The 20,180-nt window shown below is 42.0% G+C and overlaps 2 protein-coding genes across 3 annotated transcripts; both read left to right on the forward strand.

Annotated features, from left to right (window-relative positions):
* Positions 1–1,802: 1,802 nt before the first annotated feature.
* LOC102252443 (SUMO-interacting motif-containing protein 1) lies at positions 1,803–12,942 on the forward strand. The gene is made up of 6 exons (XM_014550322.1): positions 1,803–1,808; positions 2,007–3,932; positions 5,321–5,553; positions 6,327–6,396; positions 8,668–8,822; positions 11,431–12,942. Exons 1-6 carry the CDS (start codon positions 1,803–1,805, stop codon positions 11,585–11,587), a joined length of 2,547 nt encoding a protein of 848 aa, XP_014405808.1. The 3' UTR covers positions 11,588–12,942.
* Positions 11,522–20,151, forward strand: SIMC1 (SUMO-interacting motifs containing 1). 2 transcript variants are annotated; one of them, XM_014550350.1, is made up of 6 exons: positions 11,522–11,583; positions 13,193–13,247; positions 13,409–13,537; positions 15,669–15,825; positions 15,964–16,048; positions 19,315–20,151. In XM_014550350.1, exons 2-6 carry the CDS (start codon positions 13,225–13,227, stop codon positions 19,575–19,577), a joined length of 657 nt encoding a protein of 218 aa, XP_014405836.1. In that variant the 5' UTR covers positions 11,522–11,583; positions 13,193–13,224; the 3' UTR covers positions 19,578–20,151. The 2 variants fall into 2 exon arrangements, with proteins under 2 accessions (XP_014405836.1, XP_014405835.1); XM_014550349.1 differs by lacking the exon at positions 11,522–11,583 and having other exon boundaries at positions 12,992–13,247.
* The last annotated feature ends 29 nt before the right edge of the window (positions 20,152–20,180 follow it).

A 20,180-nucleotide genomic window follows, 5' to 3' on the forward strand; every position in this document is an offset into this window, starting at 1 on the left:
AGGGGGGGGGCGGCAGAGAAAGAGAGAGATACATCAATGTGTGAGAGAGAAACATCTATCTGTTGCCTCCTGTACACGCCCTGACCAGGAATCGAACCTGCAAACCTTCTGGTGTATGGGACGATGCTCCAACTAACTGAGCCACTGGCCAGGACTATTAATAATCTTTTAAAAGAACAAACCTTTGACATTGCTGCTCTTCTCTGCTGTGTTTGTTCTTTTGTTCATTTCTGCTTTCTTTGGGTCTGTTCTGTTCTTTTTCTGTTGTCTAAAGATGTGTATTTAGCACATTAATTTCCTTTCATTCTTCTTTTCTAGTTAAGTGTCTAAGTCTCTAAATTTTCTTCTAAATTGCTGCATGTCTCATTTTTGTTACTGTTTAGTTCTAAAGTTTTTCTAATTTCTATGATTTCTTCTTTGATCTATACGTTATTTGGTTATACTTCTTAATTTGCAGTTGTGTGGAGTTTTCCCTAGTTATTTTTTTTTTGTATTGATTTTTAACCTAATAGTATTTTGGTCTGAGTATTATCAATCTTTTGACATTGACTAAGATGTATTTTGACTACTAGTATATGGTTAATTTTTGTAAATATTTCATTTGGTTGTGAATAATTGTTTTACCTGAGCAAAAGCTTGTTAAATATGTTCAAGTTTTTATATACTTAGTAATTTTTTATTTTCATAATTGACCAAAAAAGATTTGTGAAAATTTCTCACAATGACTGGATATTCTTTTTCTCCTTTTACTTTTATCTGGTTTTGCTTTATGAAAACTATGTTATTAGGTGTATAGTTTTTAAATTGTATCTTTTCGTTGAAGTCTATTTTATCTGATATTAATATAGCTACACTGGCTTTCTTTTGGTTGGTTTTTCCTTGTTATATCTTCTCCCATGTTTTTACATTTATATATTAATTCTAGCTTTTATTGGATTGGTTTATCAGAGTATCTAGTTAGTCCTTATGATGAGAAATGGAACTCTTTTAAAAAAAAATACTGCAGTTGATTTGCTAATATTTTAGAGAGGATATTGGCATTTCTATTCATGAGTGAGACTGGTTAGTAATTAGGATGACATTATTTATTATACACACGGATACACTTTTGAGAGTGAAAGGGAGTGCTGATAATAATTGCCCTAGGACAACAGACATAAACTAGGAACATCCAAGGCAAACAAGGAGCACCTTTCAATTTTTCTTTGCTTTTGATTGCATTTTGTTGTATTATGTGAGGTTTGCAAAATGAAACAGGAAGCTTATGTGCCTTTTTACAATGATCTTGAATAGGATAAATAACTTAATATCTGTTTCTCTAAGTTTTGTAGAATTTGGGGTTTTTTTGTTTGTTTTTTTTAAATATATATTTTATTGATTTTTTACAGAGAGGAAGGGAGAGGGATAGAGTTAGAAACATCGATGAGAGAGAAACATCGATCAGCTGCCTCCTGCACACCCGCTACTGGGGATGTGCCCGCAACCAAGGTACATGCCCTTGACCGGAATCGAACCCGGGACCCTTGAGTGCACAGGCCGACGCTCTATCCACTGAGCCAAACCGGCCAGGGCAGAATTTGTTTTTTAAAAGTCATCTGAACACAAGAAGTAGGTAAGAGTGATTGTTTCCTAGGGAGTGTGATTGGGCTCAGAAAGAAAGTGTTTACCTTCCATCTTTTGTACTGTTTTAATTTTTCAAACCCTCTCTATGTTAGGGTTTGCATGTTTGTCTCTACTAGTTAGCTGTATAATCCTCAGGTAAGTGACCTCATGTCTCTGAACCTCAGTTTCCCCTCTGCACAATGGAGGTGATCATGCTTACCTGATAGGGTCATTGTGAAAATTAAAGGCATGTGAAAGCACTCAACATGTTCTTAGCACACAGTAGAGTCTTTTATATTAGAGTCTCTTTTTCCGTAGCTTGTCTTTAAAAGCTAAGGTTTATCTTCTTAGACCAAGCTGAGACTACCTACTTGACCCTTTGTCTTCTCACAATCCTTTGACAGGACTTCATTGACTTAACCAGAGAAACCAGACCAAGGCCAAAGGATCGCAATGCAATCTGTGTGATTGACCTGACAAGAACTGAGGAAGAAAACAGACCTATTGCCACTCTTGACTTGACTCTAGAACCTGTTGCTCCTTCCCAGAAGGAGTCAACCAATCTTCAAACATGTGCCAGCCTCTCCAGCAAAGAGGCGATGGAAGGGCGGGTGGGCAGAAGCTCTTGGCCTGCGGCACGGAGAATCATTAACAGCGACCCTGTGGATTTGGACCTTTTGGAGGAAACCACATTTGAAGGCTCCCAACCCCCTGCACCCATCAGTGGGGACTCTGTTTATCCAGCACAGCCGAACTGTAGCTCAACTGCATTCAAAGATGACTTCAGCTTCTTGGCAGGCCTAGAGCTATCTTCAGATGTTCACTCCCTCTCCCCAGTAAGCAATAATGGTCACAGCAGCAATCACAGGGTGCCCTTGCCATGCCCACAGCAAGATGTACCTTGCCCACCACAAGCCTTGCCATGCCCACTGCAAGCCTTGCCATGTCCACCACGAGCCTCCTCCTGCCCACCACGAGCCTTGTCGTGCCCATCACAACCTGTGCAGTGCCAACTACAAGCTTTGCCTAACCTGCCTCAAGAAATGCCATGCCTTCAGAATATGTCATGCCCTCAGCAAAATATGACAAGCCCACCTCAGGACTCATGGCATCCTCAACATTTACCATGCCCACCTCAGGACTCATGGCATCCTCAACACTTACCATGCCCATCTCAGGACTCATGGCATCCTCAACATTTACCATGCCCACCTCAGGACTCATCATGGCATCCTCAACACTCACCAAGCCGACCTCAAAATACATCATGGCATCCTCAACACTCACCAAGCCGACCTCAAAACACATCATGGCATCCTCAACACTCACCAAGCCCATCTCAAGACTCACTCTGCCCGTCTCAAGACTCTCTGGGCCTACCTCAAGGGGTACCTGGCCCACCTCAAAACATATCCTATCCACAAGATGTGGCACACCTGCAAGACATGCCACAGTTACTGGGAGACATGCCACAGCCACCAGATATGCCACAGTCATCAGGAGACATGTCACAGTCATTGCGAGATGCTCCACAGTCACCAAGAGATGCTCCACAGACACCAAGCTATGCACCGCAATCACCAAGAGATGCACCACAGTCACCAAGAGATACACTGCAGTCACCAAGAGGTGTGCCACAGTCACCAAGAGATGCACCCAGAGATACACTGCGATCACCAAGAGATACACCACAGTCACCAAGAAGTACACCACGGTCACCAAGAGATATACTGCGGTTACCAAGAGATGCACCGAAGACACCAAGCTATGCACCGCAATCACCAAGAGATGCACCACAGATACCAAGAGACGCACCGCGGTCACCAAGAGGTGTGCCACAGTCACCTAGAGATGTGCCACCATCACCTAGAGGTGCACCCCAATCACCAAGAGGTGTGCCACAGTCACCAAGAGGTGTGCCACAGTCAACTGGAGAAGTCTCACATTTACCAGATGTGCTGCGTTCACCTGGAGACATGCCACACTTGCCAGGAAACAGGCCTAACTCTCCCCCAAATGATGTACAGAACCATGACACTCCTATGGATGTCTCAGCTCCGTCTTCTCCAAGTTGCTCTCTCAGCCCACAGTCTCCACAGTCTAAAACCTCCTTAGAGAAAATTCCCTGGCTCTCTGTCCCAGAAACTCCAGCCAGAAAGGAGATAGCAATGTCAGAGCCTGCCAACCCCGGGTCTGCCCACATACAAGCACGAACACCACCAGGCGTGTTGTACAACAGACCCTGCCTGCATAGACTGAAGTACTTCTTACGACCTCCGGTGCATCACCTCTTCTTCCAGACACTAATACCCGATAAAGACGTAAGAGAGGTGAGCTAACCCTGTGGTCGGCAAACTGCGGCTCGCGAGCCACATGCGGCTCTTTGGCCCCTTGAGTGTGGCTCTTCCTAAGCCTTAGGAGTACCCTAATTAAGTTAATAACAATGTACCTACCTATATAGTTTAAGTTTAAAAAATGTGGCTCTCAAAAGAAATTTCAATCGTTGTACTGTTGGTATTTGGCTCTGTTGACTAATGAGTTTGCCGACCACTGAGCTAACCTATCTTCCCCTAGGGCTTAGATGCCCTCTGAACAGACCTAGAATAAGGTTAGTATGCTAGCAGGAATCCATGCATGAGAGAACATGCCCAATATGAACTTGACATTTTTATCTTTCCACTATTTGTGAAACCATTTAATGTATGACAAATGCTTACTTTCTGAATCTGTTTTTTAATCTATAAAGTAGGAATAATAATATGTATTTCTTTTTTTTAAATATATTTTTATTGATTTCAGAGAGGAAGGGGGAGAGAGAGAGATAGAAACATCAATGATGAGAGAGAATCACTGATCAGCTGCCTCCTGCATGCCCCCTATTGGGGATTAAGCCCGAAATCTGGGCATGTGCCCTTGACCGGAATTGAACCCGGGACCCTTCAGTCCGCAGGCCAGTGCTCAATCCACTGAGCCAAACCAGCCAGGGCAATAATAATTATTTCTTAAGGTTGTTGTGAGAAATGAGGATAAGTTCAATGTACAAAAATTGTTTTATAATTATTGCTGTTATTCCCATATCAAACTTCTTAATGTTTGTTCTTCTTCTGGTTATGAAAGTAATATATGTCTATTATGGAAAAATTGAAAATACAAAAGAGCATATACAGAAGAAAATCACTATAATTCCACTACCCAGATAGTATAAACCACTTTCACATTTTTCTCTCCCAGACTTTATATACATACTTTTTTGGGTGAGAAAACAACTTACTATTTACTAGCAACTCAAAAAAAGAAAAAGAAAAGAAAAAATGGGATTCTTCTCCTAACAATAAAACATATTTAAAAATATATTTCTTCCTCTATTTATTTCAGTACCTGATAAGCTATTATAACTACCCCTAAATATCTTATCACCCTCACCCCAAAATCAGCTTAGGCTAGCTCTTGACTCTTTTGTGCTTTTCTTTCTATGCTATATTTTAACACAGATGAAATCATGTTATATGTATAATACTGAATTCTTATTTTTTAACTTAATATAAGCATTTGCCCATGTCATTGAACATTTTTAGATAAGGCCTTCCAGTCTTTTTTTAAAAAAATTATAAATATTTCAAATGCATGGAAAACTTTGCTGTCTTCAACCTGTTTCAGAACCTCTTGTTTTTAAGTCTGTAGAAAACCCATCCTAATTTATTTCTCTTTATCTCTACAGAACAAGGGTCAAAAATTAGAACCCATCCCCCATCGAAGACTAAGAATGGTAACAAACACCATTGAAGAAAATTTTCCCCTGGGGACGGTGCAGTTTTTGATGGACTTTGTGTCACCCCAGCATTACCCTCCCAGAGAAATTGTGGCTCACATCATCCAGAAAATCCTGCTCAGCGGCTCTGAGTCCGTGGACGTCCTAAAGGAGGCCTACATGCTTCTCATGAAAATCCAACAGTATGAACCTTAGATGTGGGCAAACCTTCTAGGGAGCCTGGACTGGGGCATAGCTTTCTCTTGCCTAGGTTCTATTCAGCTACCCATTAGAGAGGGTGCCTTAGTCTACTAGTGTTATTTGGATTACTAGTTGACAGGAAAGCCAGTCCAAACTGGCTTTAACAGGTAGTAAAAGAGAATTTAATGATGCATGTTACTAGAAACCTAGGAATAAAACGACTTAATTCAGTTCAAAAACAGTTACAAAGACTCATTTTTCAGCTCTGCTTTGCTTCTGTTTTCAGGCTTCATGTGGTAGCCTTCTCAGTCTCTAGCTTTTATGATACTCTGAGTGCGAGAGCAAATCTGCTTCCTTTATAATCACACAAGAGTTCTGCAATTGAGTCTTATAGGATTTAATTGGCATAACCTACGACATGAGCCCATCTGTGAGACAATCCCTGCGAGCTGAGGGGTAGAAGTTATGACTGGCTCACTGCGCTTCATAGGCTTCATTCATCCCAGGGTCCTGTGGTAAAGCCAGTGGCTAACTAATAACAGTTGATTTCCTCCGGGCAAAATTGGGCCACTAATGGCTCCAAAGAGAAATGGACACTGGGTGGCAAAAAAAGAAAAAGAAATTCTACTACCTTCAGTTGACATAGTAGTGTATCAAAGAGGGGTGGGCAAAAGCACTCAGGATAAGAGGAGGCTTCTTGCTTCTACCTTCTAGATCCCATCCCTTTTCCCACTAAGGTCTCCAGAACACTAACTTCATGTCACTTGACTTTCAGGCTCCATCCAGCTAACGCCAAGACAGTGGAGTGGGACTGGAAGCTGCTCACGTACGTCATGGAGGAAGAGGTAACGTCAACGTTACGAGGGTGTGTCTTTTGCAGAGGAAATTTTAACTAGAAACAAAAGTAACAACAAATCTGATAGTAAGGTCTTTGGCCATTATTTCCTTTATATTCTCATCCCCATCAGATAATTCCTACTGAAGTGGTATGTGCTGGCTTCTAATTCAAGATTGAGGACATTCACTTATCCCTCTCTTTCTTTTTTTTTTTTTATATCTACACTAATAAAAGAGAAACATGGTAAAATGAGTAGGGTAAGTTATAAATCCATGGCAATGAAAATAAGAAGGACATTAGATCTGAATGAAGATGGGAAGAGGAAAGGTAAGAGTGATGACTGATGAAGCCAGGCAGAGAGAGGCAGAGGCTAGAGTACATGTGGAAAGGGCTGCAGCCACGGAGGGAGGAAACCTGCCCAGAGGACATGTAGCATGGCCAGTGGACACACCACAATGTGGTGAGGGCCGGAGGGAGGGGGGGCGGTCTGGGTGGAGGAGGGCAAACAGAGACATAGGGGACATGTGTAATGTCAACAATTTAAAAAATAATAATAAATAAAATGGTGATGGTGATGGTTGCAGAACTTGATATATTTATAACAAATCATTGAGTTGTACATTTAAAATGGATGAATTTTATGGTTTGTCAATAAGTTGTTTTTAAAAATACCAAAATAAATCAATTTGGGAAAGAAGGGTATTCTCAAAATTCAACACTATTCTTGAGGAGGTGAAAGAAGTAAACTGATAATGTCAAGCAATGTAGAAAGAATATAAAAGAAGCTTTAAGAAAATAAAAATCTTCACCAGAAACAAATGATTTTCTTAGAATACTATATGGATCTCCAGTGTAATAAATAATTTTAACATGGTCCTCACACTGTGAACACTATTTGGTTATCATGTTTAAAATCAATTTTATACAAAGCATGGAAGATAATTTTATTAGTTTTGACAGTAGAAAATAGAAAAGTATAGAAGATAAAGGTTGGGAAGTGGAAAGAGATAGCATCTCTGAGAATAGTGGGGCTATTACGGTATCCTTATCTTACAGCATAGAGATAGAATATATTATTTGTAGGTGTTGGAACATAAATTGAGGTAGTTATTTTAGGAAGAGAACTGGGATGTGGCATAAATGAGATAAATCCTCATCTAGCATAGCAGAAACCAATAGGTAATGTCTAAAGCTGATAAAAAAAATAGTGTGATAAGAGCATTTTTTTAGAGATATTTAGGGTAACCTTCAGAAGAGTTCAAGCTCTTCCCTGCAGGGCGCTGGAGGGGACAAGTGGCTATGGAGAGGTGTCACTGGAAGACTCTTCATAAATCTAGCACACGTACTTGAGTTTTTCAAAAGCATTTATATCAATAAAGATTAGATTTAAAAAATTATACTTTAGAAGACAAAGGTATCCCATCCCCACATCCTCCAAAGGAAGAAAGAAATGGTAGATACTTAGAATGGTCATTCTTCTTCCTGTTGACCAAGAGTTTGGTTTCTAGGAAACATGCCTGCCCTGTGGTGTTTGAAAAGTCCCCACAGAGGCCAGAAATGGTTGGGTGCCCTCTCATTCTTTGAAATTTCAAAGCCTGAGTTCCCAGGCCTGGATCCCAGCACTTGTCTCCTAGGAAAGGGAAGCTGCTGACCTGTGCGTGCCGCCTGCTGGGTGACAGGTACTTACATTGGCTTTGGTTAGAATGGTCACCACAGAAATCACAGGGACACTGAGACTCAGAGGCCTAAGTTAATAAGAGGATCCAACAAACAAAAATCCGTAAATGAGGTCCGTGCGCCACCAAAGCCCATGCTCTCTACCTGCCCGGGTGGGCTTTCTCAGGGGGGTCTTTTCACCTGTAACAGAAAACCCACCGCAGACTTGCTTACACAGTAAGGCTGCGCATCAACTCACATTATAGAATGTCAGCAGCTGGGGGGATGTCCTGGTTGCTTGATCTAGCAGTTCAGCAGAGTTATTGGGGAGCCGGTTCCTGCCTCTCTGTTCTGAGAGCCACAGTTAAGGGTTTATTCTGAAACTGATAGATTTAGTGAGAGACTCACTTCCCATGGTCATCTCTTACCATCAGAAAGTCTGCACTCCTGAGCCTCCAGGAATGCCCTATTTGCCCTCTTGTAATGACCTAGTCTGCCTGCTCTCTCCCTTTCCGGTATAGACACACTGTTGACTCGTGGCCTTCCTTTGACTAAGTCTTTATGAGAGCCCAGTGCTCACTGTCACCCAGGAGATGAAATACTTCTCATTTTTCTCCCACAGGGACAACATCTGCCTGGGCGAGTCCTTTTCCTGCGTTATGTGGTACAGACCCTGGAAGATGACTTCCAGCACATCCTGCGGAAGCAACGCCAGCACCTGCAGCAGTCCATTGCAAACATGGTGCTGTCCTGTGACAAGCAGCCCCACAATGTCAGGTAACCAGCCCCTGAGCACTGGGATGGCAAGAGGCAGGGGGGATAGGTAGACCAGGGACACCAGATGGGTGAGACCATCCAGAGCGGGATGGTGGGCCAGGGACAGTTACTGAAACTATAGACCGCCCTAAAACACATTCTCTCCGTACCAAGCGTGTGCTGGGCACCAGAGCTTGCGTTTTTCTCTCAAGGCCATCAGACTTCCTTTGGTCTATTTCCCTATTGTCCAAACAACCTCAGGAGATCTAAGAGAAACCTCAACTCCTCTTAGTCAGTCTAGGGATAGAGAATTAGTAAGTAGAGAATCCTCAAAGAGCACAGGAGAGCGTAGTTGGGTTTTAAATTAGAAAATACCAGTTTGAATGAGAGCAGTTCTGCCAGCCATTCTGCTGTGTGAATGTAAGGCATTGGATGGAGTAGGCAACGGGAGATAGGATCCCACTCTAGCCAATGTTGCCAGTCACTTTCATTCCTACCTCTCCTGATGTGAGCCTCTCACTCACTATACAGAGCGATTCTTGGGTTTAAAAATAGGCATTTGTGCCCTCAAAATGCAAACCAGGTCCTGCATTTGTGCTTTATCAGTGAAAAAAGCCCATCTGTTCCAGATGGGAAAACTAGCTGTCTTTGATTCAGTAAGAGATGGATATGAGATTAAGGTTGTGGCTACATGGATGTATGTATGTATTTATCAAAATTCATCACACAAAACCTGTATGCCATTTATTGTATATAAATTATTCCTCACAGATAAGGTTTTAAAAGAGATGGTAAGTCAGTCTCCATATGACCCCTTTGTATGGGATTTTCTTTTCTAACTGTGTCCACAAAGGGTAAATTAGTTCCATAAGATTTAAGAAATATACTAGTCCCCAGTCCCTTTACCTGCATTTTCCTTTCCCACAATGGTAACTACTTTGAACTCTTTTATTTAAGTGATTCTTTGGATATTTACATCTGTGTGGCTAAATAACCTGCTGTGTTGCTAATTCTTGACTTCTTCATTACTAGCTACTATCTATCAATTTCCCACATGAAAGATGAGGAGTTAGCTCTTTTTGCTCCCTACCTCCTTCCTCCCATACACACATTTCCCAGCCCCCATACCATTAATATAGTTATATCATAATTTTGTATAGGTCAGTATTTGATGTTTCTATTACTATGGCTATGTAGCTAGTCAGAGTTGAATCAATACTAAACTATGATACCTTTTTGTTTTCCTTTGAGTTGATAATTGCCTTAGTTTTAGTTTCCTTGTATTCTTTGTGCATATTGGAAATCAATCCCAAATTCTTTACTATTTGGTCTGAACCTCCCCTCAGATGTTTATTTGCACTGGCTAGTCTTACCAGTTTCTTCTTGAATATCTATGGTGAAACATTTTGGCCTCCTTTAATCTGGATCGGTTGTCCTCTTTGCCAATCCTTACTGTAAATGAGGGAATTCCCTCCGCCTGTTCCTAGTGTTGGACTCTTGTTTATTTTCTCTACTTCATCTCTTTCTTGGTTCACTCCCTCCTTTTGATGGACCAGTCACCAGTAGAATCTTAGAAAGGTATGTGGGAAGTAAAATTTTTGAGATCTTGTATGTCTGAAATTATCTTCCCACAAATTGATTCATAACTGAGTGTAGACATTTAGATTAGAAATAACTTTCCTACAGAAAGTTGAAGGAAATCTTCCATTGTCTTCTAGCTTCCAGAATCACTGTTAAGAAGTTATAAGCTACTTTGATTACGTTTTTTATGTAGTTTTATTACATCTGCATGTGTTCCTACAAAGTATATATTTTTATTTTTAGCTATATATAAAAGGATATCATGCTATATGTAATCCATTATATTAAAAAGTCTTTTATTTTTCACTTAATATTACAGAATACTAAGATTTGTCCATATTGTTACCTAACACTGTAGCTTATCCATTTCCACTACTATATAATATTCTGTTATGTGAATATACTTCATTTTCCTCCTGATTTCTAAAATTTCATGATTGTGTTTTCACCTCTTTTTCTCATTCCTTGTAGATTTTTAAAAATGATTTACTGTAGTATTTATTAGTGGGATTTTTGAAAGGTACAAAGTTAGCTGAGTGTGTTCAATCCACCATTTCTGCCTCGGCTACCTAAGTGATCATCAAAGGAATTTTGACTGTATAAGATGTTTTTGCCTTGCTGGCCTTTAGAGCCTGCACCCTGTGTAAAATATGACTCTACTGTACATACTTTAAACCTGGAGTGTTAGCATTAATAGATGACACCTAACAAGTGAAAGCCAGCAAGGACTTCTGTGGTCATTCACTTCAGCTCACCACCTAGTCAAGGGATGTTTCTGGTCAGGAAGCCAGAAATAGTGCTCTTAGACCTTGGAGGTACCTTTCAATGATGGTAACTCAGTAAATGTTGGTATCTTAGTTACGTGTATAACCCTACTGCATTTAGTGTGTGGTTTCCAGTAGACTTACGTACATTGAAAATAGCCTAAGGGCCTTCTGTTGCCATTGGGGAAACCTAGGGGTTTAGGAGCCCAGGTTAAGGCTGCAGTTCTGAGCACCATACAATCAGACAAAAGTTTAAACTTTTTCTTATCTTTTTTCCCTTGCAGAGATGTGATCAAGTGGTTGGTTAAAGTGGTGACGGAAGGTGGATTAACTCAGCCCCCAAATGGGAGTCATACCTGTTCGGGAACAGGCACCATGAAGGCCAGCAGTAGCCACGCTTCTCCCCAGCCTCCTCTGACGAAGAACACCACTCAGGTGTAAGGGCAGAAGCTGCCTTTGCTAGGGCTGCTGGGATTGACTGTAGAAACAGCCCCACTCCCTAAGAGCAGTTCCCCCAAGTTAACAAGCCCTGAAACAGAATGATTCTTACTAAAGACTATCTTGTTTGATCAAAGGCTAAATTTCTAATTCCAAAGGTAGAACAACAGCAGATGCTTTCCCCTAGATGGATAGGAGAAACACAAATTTAAGTGAACACAAATTTATAAACTGAAGTGAAACAAAAAACGAGGATACAGCCCTCCCTTTCCTGGACACCAAGAGACAGTGCAGTTACAGCTGCGCATCCTTCAGCTTCACTGACAGAAGAGAAGGGATGGGTAGTGGGCGATCGGCAGCCTCTAGTCCTCGAGGACCTACGTCTCTCTCCTCCAGTCCTGGGAGGAGTCTGGCCGTTCAACCTGCCGGTTCTACCAGGTTATAACAGCAGTGGTTCAGACCAGGCCGGTCCCAGGACCTCAGACAGCACTGGAAAGAGATTCCTGGAGTTCTTTTATGGGGTTGAGAGTGGTCTTGGTATTTTTTGAGAGATGCCAAGATTTTAGCGGCTGGAGCTGCCCTTATACAAGTAACCCTCTATCCTGTGTCAGTCATATTGTGAGAAATCAGTCACACTCGGCATTTCAAACACAGCACTTGTGCTTAAATTCACAACGCTATATTACAATCTAGTTGCACAGATTTTCATATAAGGCCTATGGGTTTTGACTAACTTAGGAGACAATCTTGTATCAAAATGGAGAATGTCTTGGAGCAAAAAAGCATTGACTTGGGCAGCCCTGAAGTAGGGTTATCCCAGAACCCGTTTACAGATACAAGAGAGGCCCACATAGTTCCTTTAAGGGAAGCTAATCTCACATAAATAATAGTAATGAGAAATTGATCATAAGTGAATACTAATAGATCTTACCAACAATAATAGGCACTACTGTTTATCATCAATGACCGCCTGTCTGCCAGATGTCCCTCAGAGCACTCACAACTTTCTGAACTAGGCCTGTCAGTAGCTTGTCAACAGGTGAACAGCTTGTCACTGCCGGCCCAGAATCTAAGGCCCACGCCTCTGGTCCACCTATTGTGTTACCGCCTACAGATTTCCTGCCAACAGCCCTCTCTTCCATCACAATAATAATGCATGTTAGAAAAGGTGGACTTTCTGAGAGGTTGTCCAGATTCCTTCTGCCATATCAGCTGGTGAGGTCTCATGGGAGAGGGCCTCGTTCCATCAGTTGAAGTTCTGAGAATGAACTGAGCAAAAGATTAATGTAAAGGAATCAGTAATAGGAGAAAACTATATGGTAAATATCTACAGGGGTGGGCAAAGTAGGTTTGCAGTTGGAAAAAGACATAATACAATAATTAATAAATAATACAAGAATAAGCTCTGCGTTTCACAGCCGTTAGCCTACTTTTTCCCACCTCTGTGTTTCCCCCTGTATGAAAGAGATTCAAATACTTGGAAGCAGTTCTGGACCCATTTCTTCATCCGCATAGCAAAAGTTATAGGTTAGATGATCCTCAAAGTACTCTAGATCCTTATGATTGTATGTTTCTATCTTTGAATTTAAAAGCAGCTTGCTTTTGCAGCTCAACCCCAGGTTCTGAGAGGTTCAGATAGTATGATCTGGCAAAAGGGATTCAGGTAGGTGAAACTGCTGAACAAAAGCATGCTGGTGGCTTGAGTAGTTCTCCCTGACCTACTGTGTGCTTTACAAGACCCTGTAGAACGCTGGTGGGACCTCCTCCCTGCCAGCAGGTGGCTCATTCCGACCTCCTGCTCACCCGTATCTGTTCTGGACTCAGGATTGTGTGCCAGCTGCAGAGGATGCTGTCCATAGCCGTGGAGGTGGACAGGACCCCCACCTGCAGCTCTAATAAAATTGCCGAGATGATGTTTGGGTTTGTGCTGGACATTCCGGAGCGGAGTCAGAGGTGAGTCTTAGTTCTGTTTTTCTTTTTTATTCCAGGAACATAATTTTGAAAGAAAATTCCAAACAGTAGTTAAATTGGGGGTGGGGGGGGGGGGGGGAGTTCCTGTTTCTATAACCTGTAAAAGAAGACAGTTTTCTTTTTTTAAATATATTTTATTGATTTTTTACAGAGAGGAAGGGAGAGGGACAGAGAGTCAGAAACATCAATGAGAGAGAAACAGTTTTCTTTTTTTAAATATATTTTATTGATTTTTTACAGAGAGGAAGGGAGAGGGATAGAGTTAGAAACATCGATGAGAGAGAAACATCGATCAGCTGCCTCCTGCACACCCCCCACTGGGGATGTGCCCGCAACCAAGGTATATGCCCTTGACCGGAATCGAACCTGGGACCCTTCAGTCCGCAGGCCGACGCTCTATCCACTGAACCAAACCAGTTAGGGCAAGAAGAATGAATTATTTTTTTTTTTTAATTGTTCAAAAGTTTGTAATGGTCTTTGAAGAATGAATTCTTATTATTTGCAACGAAGTCGTAATTTTTTGGGAAAAGCCGGGATACCTTAAATGGAGCCTAAATTTTCCTACTTTACCCATTTAGCTAACAATCTTACTCATCCTTCAAGGTTCACCAGCTAAGCACAACCTTCTTCCCTGACCCTCAGCCATAGAGCCTGGCATAAATGTCCATGGGAGGCCTGAGAGGCGAATGAAACAGGCATGTCCAATATTAGAGATGATCAAGAACGAGCAGGGCTGAACCTGTAGCGTGAGCCCAGAGAATACGAATAAGGAATTCCGTTTCTCTAAGCATGAATTAATAAAGCATTCCATCAGGAGGGGATAAAGGAAGAGAGTTCTTGGCTAGAACTAATGATTCTTTCTTTGAACCAGCAATTTTAGAATCCAGAGGAAGTCAAACTGGAATGAATATGAATTCGTAAACACTTGCTGGTACAGGAAGTAACTATGGGAGAGCATTGGAGAAATTATCTCCCTCGGCTCTCTGCTTTTCACCCCCAACCCCGATGCTCCCAGTTGGCAGCCAAGAATATTCTTCCACAGCTCTGGTTCCTCCATTAGAAGAAAATGTCCTACCAAATATTAGTCATAAAGATTTAATTAAAACACCCTGCTAAGATTAAGACAGGTGTTTATTGGGTCCCTACAATGTGCCAGGCATGGTCACATTCTCATATTTTCATGAAACTAAAAGACGAGAAAGATACTAAATGTAGTGAAATAACTAGTCCAGGGTTACACAGCTAATCAGATTCAGAATCCAAACTTAAACCCAGGACTTCTAAATCCCAGGTTCATTGTTCAAAGGAGGCAGTCTGTGAGAGGTCAGAGAGGAGGTGTGCATAGATGCTGTGCTCCCTTTACCACTTCATTTGGGTCCAACTCATACCAGTCAACATTTAAGCCCAGATTCTGCTGAGAGGTGAGAAATCTAAGGACTACATAACTATAAGCAAATTTAGATTTAACATAGACAAAAATAATTTAAGTAAAACGTGTCCCTACTTTAAAACTCTCCCAGAAGGGGCAAATTGGCATTCACTAAGTTATACTAGAAAATCCTTTATCTTAATGTTCCTTACTGAGACAAACAGTATCTAGCACACTGTGAACATCCGGAAATATTATTCTCAATATTAACTCTCTTAGTGAAGTAATTCTTCTTAATGTGTCCTAAATTGGTCTTTTCCAAATACCAAGGCTCTCCCATTTCTAGCTGTTGTTAGTTCATGAACAAATCTGTGTCTGCCCTGTCCACGGGGCTGGTGAGTGTGTAGACCTCCATCAGGTCCTGTGTCTGCCCTGTCCACGGGCTTAGTGAGTGTGTAGACCTCCATCAGGTTCTGTGTCTGCCCTGTCCACGGGCTTAGTGAGTGTGTAGACCTCCATCGGGTCCTGTGTCTGCCCTGTCCACGGGGCTGGTGAGTGTGTAGACCTCCTGCGGGTTCTGTGTCTGCCCTGTCCACGGGCTTAGTGAGTGTGTAGGCCTCCATGAGGTTCTTTTGTAGCTGCCTGTTTTTGGGCAAATGTTAGAGCACCGAGGGGGAATTGTGGAACGTGCTCCTGGATATAAGAGCCGTGCCAGTTAGCTGCCTCTTCACCTTCTCCATGCAGAGAGATGTTCTTTACCACCATGGAAAGCCACCTTCTGCGCTGCAAAGTGTTGGAGATCATATTCCTGCACAGCTGCGAGACGCCCACCCGCCTGCCCCTGTCTCTGGCCCAGGCCCTCTACTTCCTGAACCATTCCACGTCGCTGCTCAAGTGTCAGGTACCTGCCTCCCTGCTTCAGTTCAGGCCAGGACACCTTCCCCAACCTTTGAGCATCGTGTCCAAGTGACTAGGAAACGGCACGAAACCTTTAACTGAGGGAGGCGGTTATTAGCAAGTGCTCTTACTGTCTCCACAGTCGGACAAAACCCAGTGGCAGACGTGGGATGAGCTGGTCGAGCACCTGCAGTTTCTGTTATCCAGCTATCAACATGTTCTCAGAGGTAAGGAGCATTTGCACACAAGATGGTGTGGGAGTCTCATGGGGGACAGTGTTATGCATTAAAGTTACGTGGGGATTCCAGTCAGTTAGCATTGTTCCTTGGTTGTACCTGTAAGGAACAAGGAATGACATGGCTGGAATCACTGCTCTGAAACAGAGAGCTCACCTGTTCGCATGACAGTATGTAACACATTGGTCCTCACCAGTATGAGGAGTGAGCAAGAGTCACCAAAACATGGGAGGTGCTCAGTCATTTCCTGACCAGCCCTGGCAACTGACCTGGCCCCTCACTGCCATGTCTTTGCTGGGTCGATTGCTCACTGACTGTGGACATTATAAACATCGTCAGTATGATGCAAACACAGTGCGCATCAGTGGAAGGTGAAAGTGTACATCCTACAAAAGATAGAAGACATCCTAACGTCTGTCATAGCGGCTCTGCTCAAATCCCAGGCGAAGCTGAGAAAGAGCTGCTTCAAATGAGAATGATTGGTTAGCCCAGGGTTAATGGGGCCCTTGGAAAAGTGATGTAATTATTAATTACAAAAGGAAAGATAGCAACTTCAGAAGAAAACTGGCATTCCTCTTGAGGTGATGCCCCGAGGACACCTCAGCCTCATATATGTAATATTCTTGCCAAAAGTCCATGACCTTATCACAAGGAGGATCAGACAAACCCATTTTGAGGGATTTCACAGAACTGGCCTGTACTCCTCAAAAGTGCCACTTTCTTCAAAACAACGGAGGAACGAGAAACTGCTCCATTTTAAAAAGGAACTAAAGCATGTGAGTACTAAATGCAAAACATGGTCCTAGAGGGGGTCCTGAACCAGGAAATAAAAAGCTAGAAAGTACATTATTGGGACAATTGATGATATTTAAACAGATTATAGAACTGCATTAATATTAAATTTCCTATTTTTGATAATTATCCTGGCCTATGAAAGTAAATGTCCTTGATCTTAGGAGATCTATACTGAAGTATTGAGAGATAGAAGGGCAGTATCTTATTCTCAAACAATAGGAAGTGTATATAAAATTTATCTGCATGATCCTGTTGAGGTTGATTTTAGCTCAGTAGAGGCACTTGGGAAGGTAAGAAAGTCTTTATACCCTCCCGGGCCTAGAACTGAGGCTGATGTTGTAGAGACAGAAAAAAAAAAGCTCTGGATTTAAGACAGAAGAGCAGGGTTTAAGTCCAACCCCAGCACTTACTCTGCGTTGTGCAGTTAACTTGGTCTCTAGACCTGTTTCTCCTTCTACAGAATGGGGTTGGTAATATTTAACCTGCCAATGCCGCTTGCAAGTGGGTGTGAGGAAAGAGTAGGCATGGCTCAGGCATTGTGAGTGGACCTTGGTCTGCCTATTTGCCTAAACAGGGGTAAGCTACAAGGGTCTCCTCTGTTTCAAGTTCTTGTAACTGAACAGAGTGCATTGTCAAGGCCACAGCATATGCTTGCGTAGTCGGGCATTTCTAGCACTCTCAGAGCACAGTACATAGCCTTCTCAGAACAAAGCCCCAAAGGCAAATTCCATGGGTGCTTAGCCTCACAGAGCTTTATGTAACTATTTCTTTTCGAGATCTAGCAGAAAGTTTAATATTAAAGCAGCTTGTTTTTGTTTAAAGTTCACCTTTAAAACGTCTTGTTCATTTGTTTTGCTTCCCAGGAAATATACCTGTGTCATGGGCAATAGCAACTTAACATAGACATGGATTCTGGTTTAATTACAGAATATTCTTATGCTTCAAATAAGGGAAAGGGCCCTAACCGGTTTGGCTCAGTGGATAGAGCATCAGCCTGCGGACTCAAGGGTCCCAGGTTCGATTCCGGTCAAGGGCATTACCTTGGTTGTGGGCACATCCCCAGTATGGAGTGTGCAGGAGGCAGCTGATCGATGTTTCTCTCTCATTGATGTTTCTAACTCTCTATCCCTCTCCCTTCCTCTCTGTAAAAAATCAATAAAATATATTAAAATTAAAAAAACAAAAAAGGGAAAGGAAGGCCTCAGATCAGCATACAGGGGCGGCAAAAGTAAGCTTACAGTTGTAATACAAATAAAGAATACAATAATTAGTAAATAATATAAATATAAACTTTCAAGTACTCACAAATGTAAGCCTCCCTGTATTGAATAAATGGGCTGTGATGTGATGCTATTTTATCCTGACATCCTCTCCAGCTTCAGTAGTTTGAAAGTGTCCTACCCCGAATGGCACCCTGAAATGGTCAGTGTCCTGGTCAGAGAGGGCTCCCTAGTCATCTCTGCCTCTTCACACGGTCTGAGGACATTTGGAGCTCAGCCCGAGTTGTCAAAGGTGGGGGAGGAAAGGGAGAAGTTGAAAAGCCTCTTAACATGGAGAGAGGAAGGAAGATAAGCAAATTCACATACACTAGCTTATGTCATCCAATGACCTTGCAGAAGTCATTGACCTTTTACAGATGGGGACACAAAGACTGAGAAGAAAGGAAAGGCAGAGCCAGGACTCAAACTCAGGGCTGTTGCCAAAGTCTGTGCAGTGAAAACACTGGAAGGAATTACTTTCCTATGAAATCGCTAAGTGAAATCAGAAAGTGAGAGTCTAAGGAATTTTCAACCCCCTTTTCTAAACTCCCTACCCATGATTAAGTTACTTTCGTATAGACCCTTGACCTTGGGGAGAAGTATAACCCGAACCTTCACATTTTACAAACATTTCCAGAGGCAGAGCAGCCCCACAAGACATGGGTGCTGGGCTGTCTGTTGAACTCATTCTCTGGCTAAAAGAAACAATGCCCCACACCCCCGTTTCTGAGCACAAATGTATTTACTCATTTGGCCTACCCTACAGTGCAGACGAAATGGTTTCACTTAAACAGTTACTGTAATAAACCAACACCACAATAAACTTACTAAATATAAGTTCAATATTTCTTTGCAATTCTTCCATACTTAGGAAAAATCTACCTGAAGATACTCAAAATTCACTTGAATATTTTTCAAGTGGTTATATTAATCTTAAATAGTTTCATTGTTTAAACCAACAAGGGAAAATTAAAATGGAACAGAAATTTTTTTTAATATGAAAAACTTGAGTACCAGAGAGAGCAAGAACAATGGACCTTTTGGAAATAGAGTTACCACAAGTACCCACTTGGCCTTTGACTTGTGTCCCAGTAACTAGTCGACAAGTGTTTGCCCAGACCCTGCCTAAAATTGGACTTCAGTGTCTTCAATCATAAAGGGATAAAAAGCAGTTCTTTTCAACTGACTTGTTCCCTCTTGCAGAGCATTTACGGAGTTCGGTGATTGATCGAAAAGACTTAATAATCAAAAGGATTAAGCCCAAGCCCCAGCAAGGCGATGACATCACAGTGGTGGACGTGGAGAAGCAGATCGAGGCCTTCCGCAGCCGCCTGGTCCAGATGCTGGGAGAGCCCCTGGTCCCCCAGCTCCAAGACAAAGTGCACTTGTTGAAGCTCCTGCTCTTCTATGCTGCGGACTTGAACCCCGACGCAGAGCCCTCCCCCAAGCACTGGAGCAGCCCCTGAGGTCCTGCTATGCACTGAGCACCAAGAATACCTCTTGAACTGTATCGCCAACTACTTGCAAGTTCTCAAAGTATGGAAAGTAGTTAAAAGTCTTACAGGACCAAACCTATCTTATTTATCTGTAGGCTATAATAACTTTCTAACTCTTTAGTAATACCTTTTTTAAAATAATCCTATCATAGCCTATTCTCAAATATGGCTTAAATATACAAGGTGTATATATTTTTTGATAAATTATTTATCTATACTTTTTGAAACAGGTAATACTATATGCACTTACATGTTTAACATTTCCATTCAGGATGTGAAAAAAATCCCTCTGAACAAATCCTAGACATCAAATGTTACTCAAGGTACTGATGACCCGTTTCGAAAGAGAAAGACACATTCATTTCTCCCCAATGGAACACAAACATCAGTATTAGACCTGTTATATTGCCTATGAATTTGATTTTGTGGCAAGTCTATTAAGATCTAATGTAACGGGGGAAGGATGGAAGGTTAGAAATAAGAGGATGAGCGTTATAAAAAATGTTAAAAGGATACAATAAAAAGGCAATGGTTTTTCAAAATACCAAGTTTACCTGCTTACCATGACTATGA

This window comes from Myotis brandtii, unplaced genomic scaffold (genome assembly GCF_000412655.1).
Source record: "Myotis brandtii unplaced genomic scaffold, ASM41265v1 scaffold6, whole genome shotgun sequence".
Lineage (NCBI taxonomy): Eukaryota > Metazoa > Chordata > Mammalia > Chiroptera > Vespertilionidae > Myotis > Myotis brandtii.

Bases quoted from the DNA above. Each gene is read 5' to 3' on its own strand.
- LOC102252443 (XM_014550322.1), top strand. The intron at 3,933-5,320 runs GTGAGCTAACCC...TTATCTCTACAG, and splicing joins CCGATAAAGACGTAAGAGAG to AACAAGGGTCAAAAATTAGA. The intron at 6,397-8,667 runs GTAACGTCAACG...TTTCTCCCACAG, and splicing joins CGTACGTCATGGAGGAAGAG to GGACAACATCTGCCTGGGCG.
- SIMC1 (XM_014550350.1), top strand. From the start codon at position 13,225: ATGATCTGGCAAAAGGGATTCAG. The intron at 13,248-13,408 runs GTAGGTGAAACT...TTCTGGACTCAG, and splicing joins ATCTGGCAAAAGGGATTCAG to GATTGTGTGCCAGCTGCAGA. The intron at 13,538-15,668 runs GTGAGTCTTAGT...TTCTCCATGCAG, and splicing joins ATTCCGGAGCGGAGTCAGAG to AGAGATGTTCTTTACCACCA.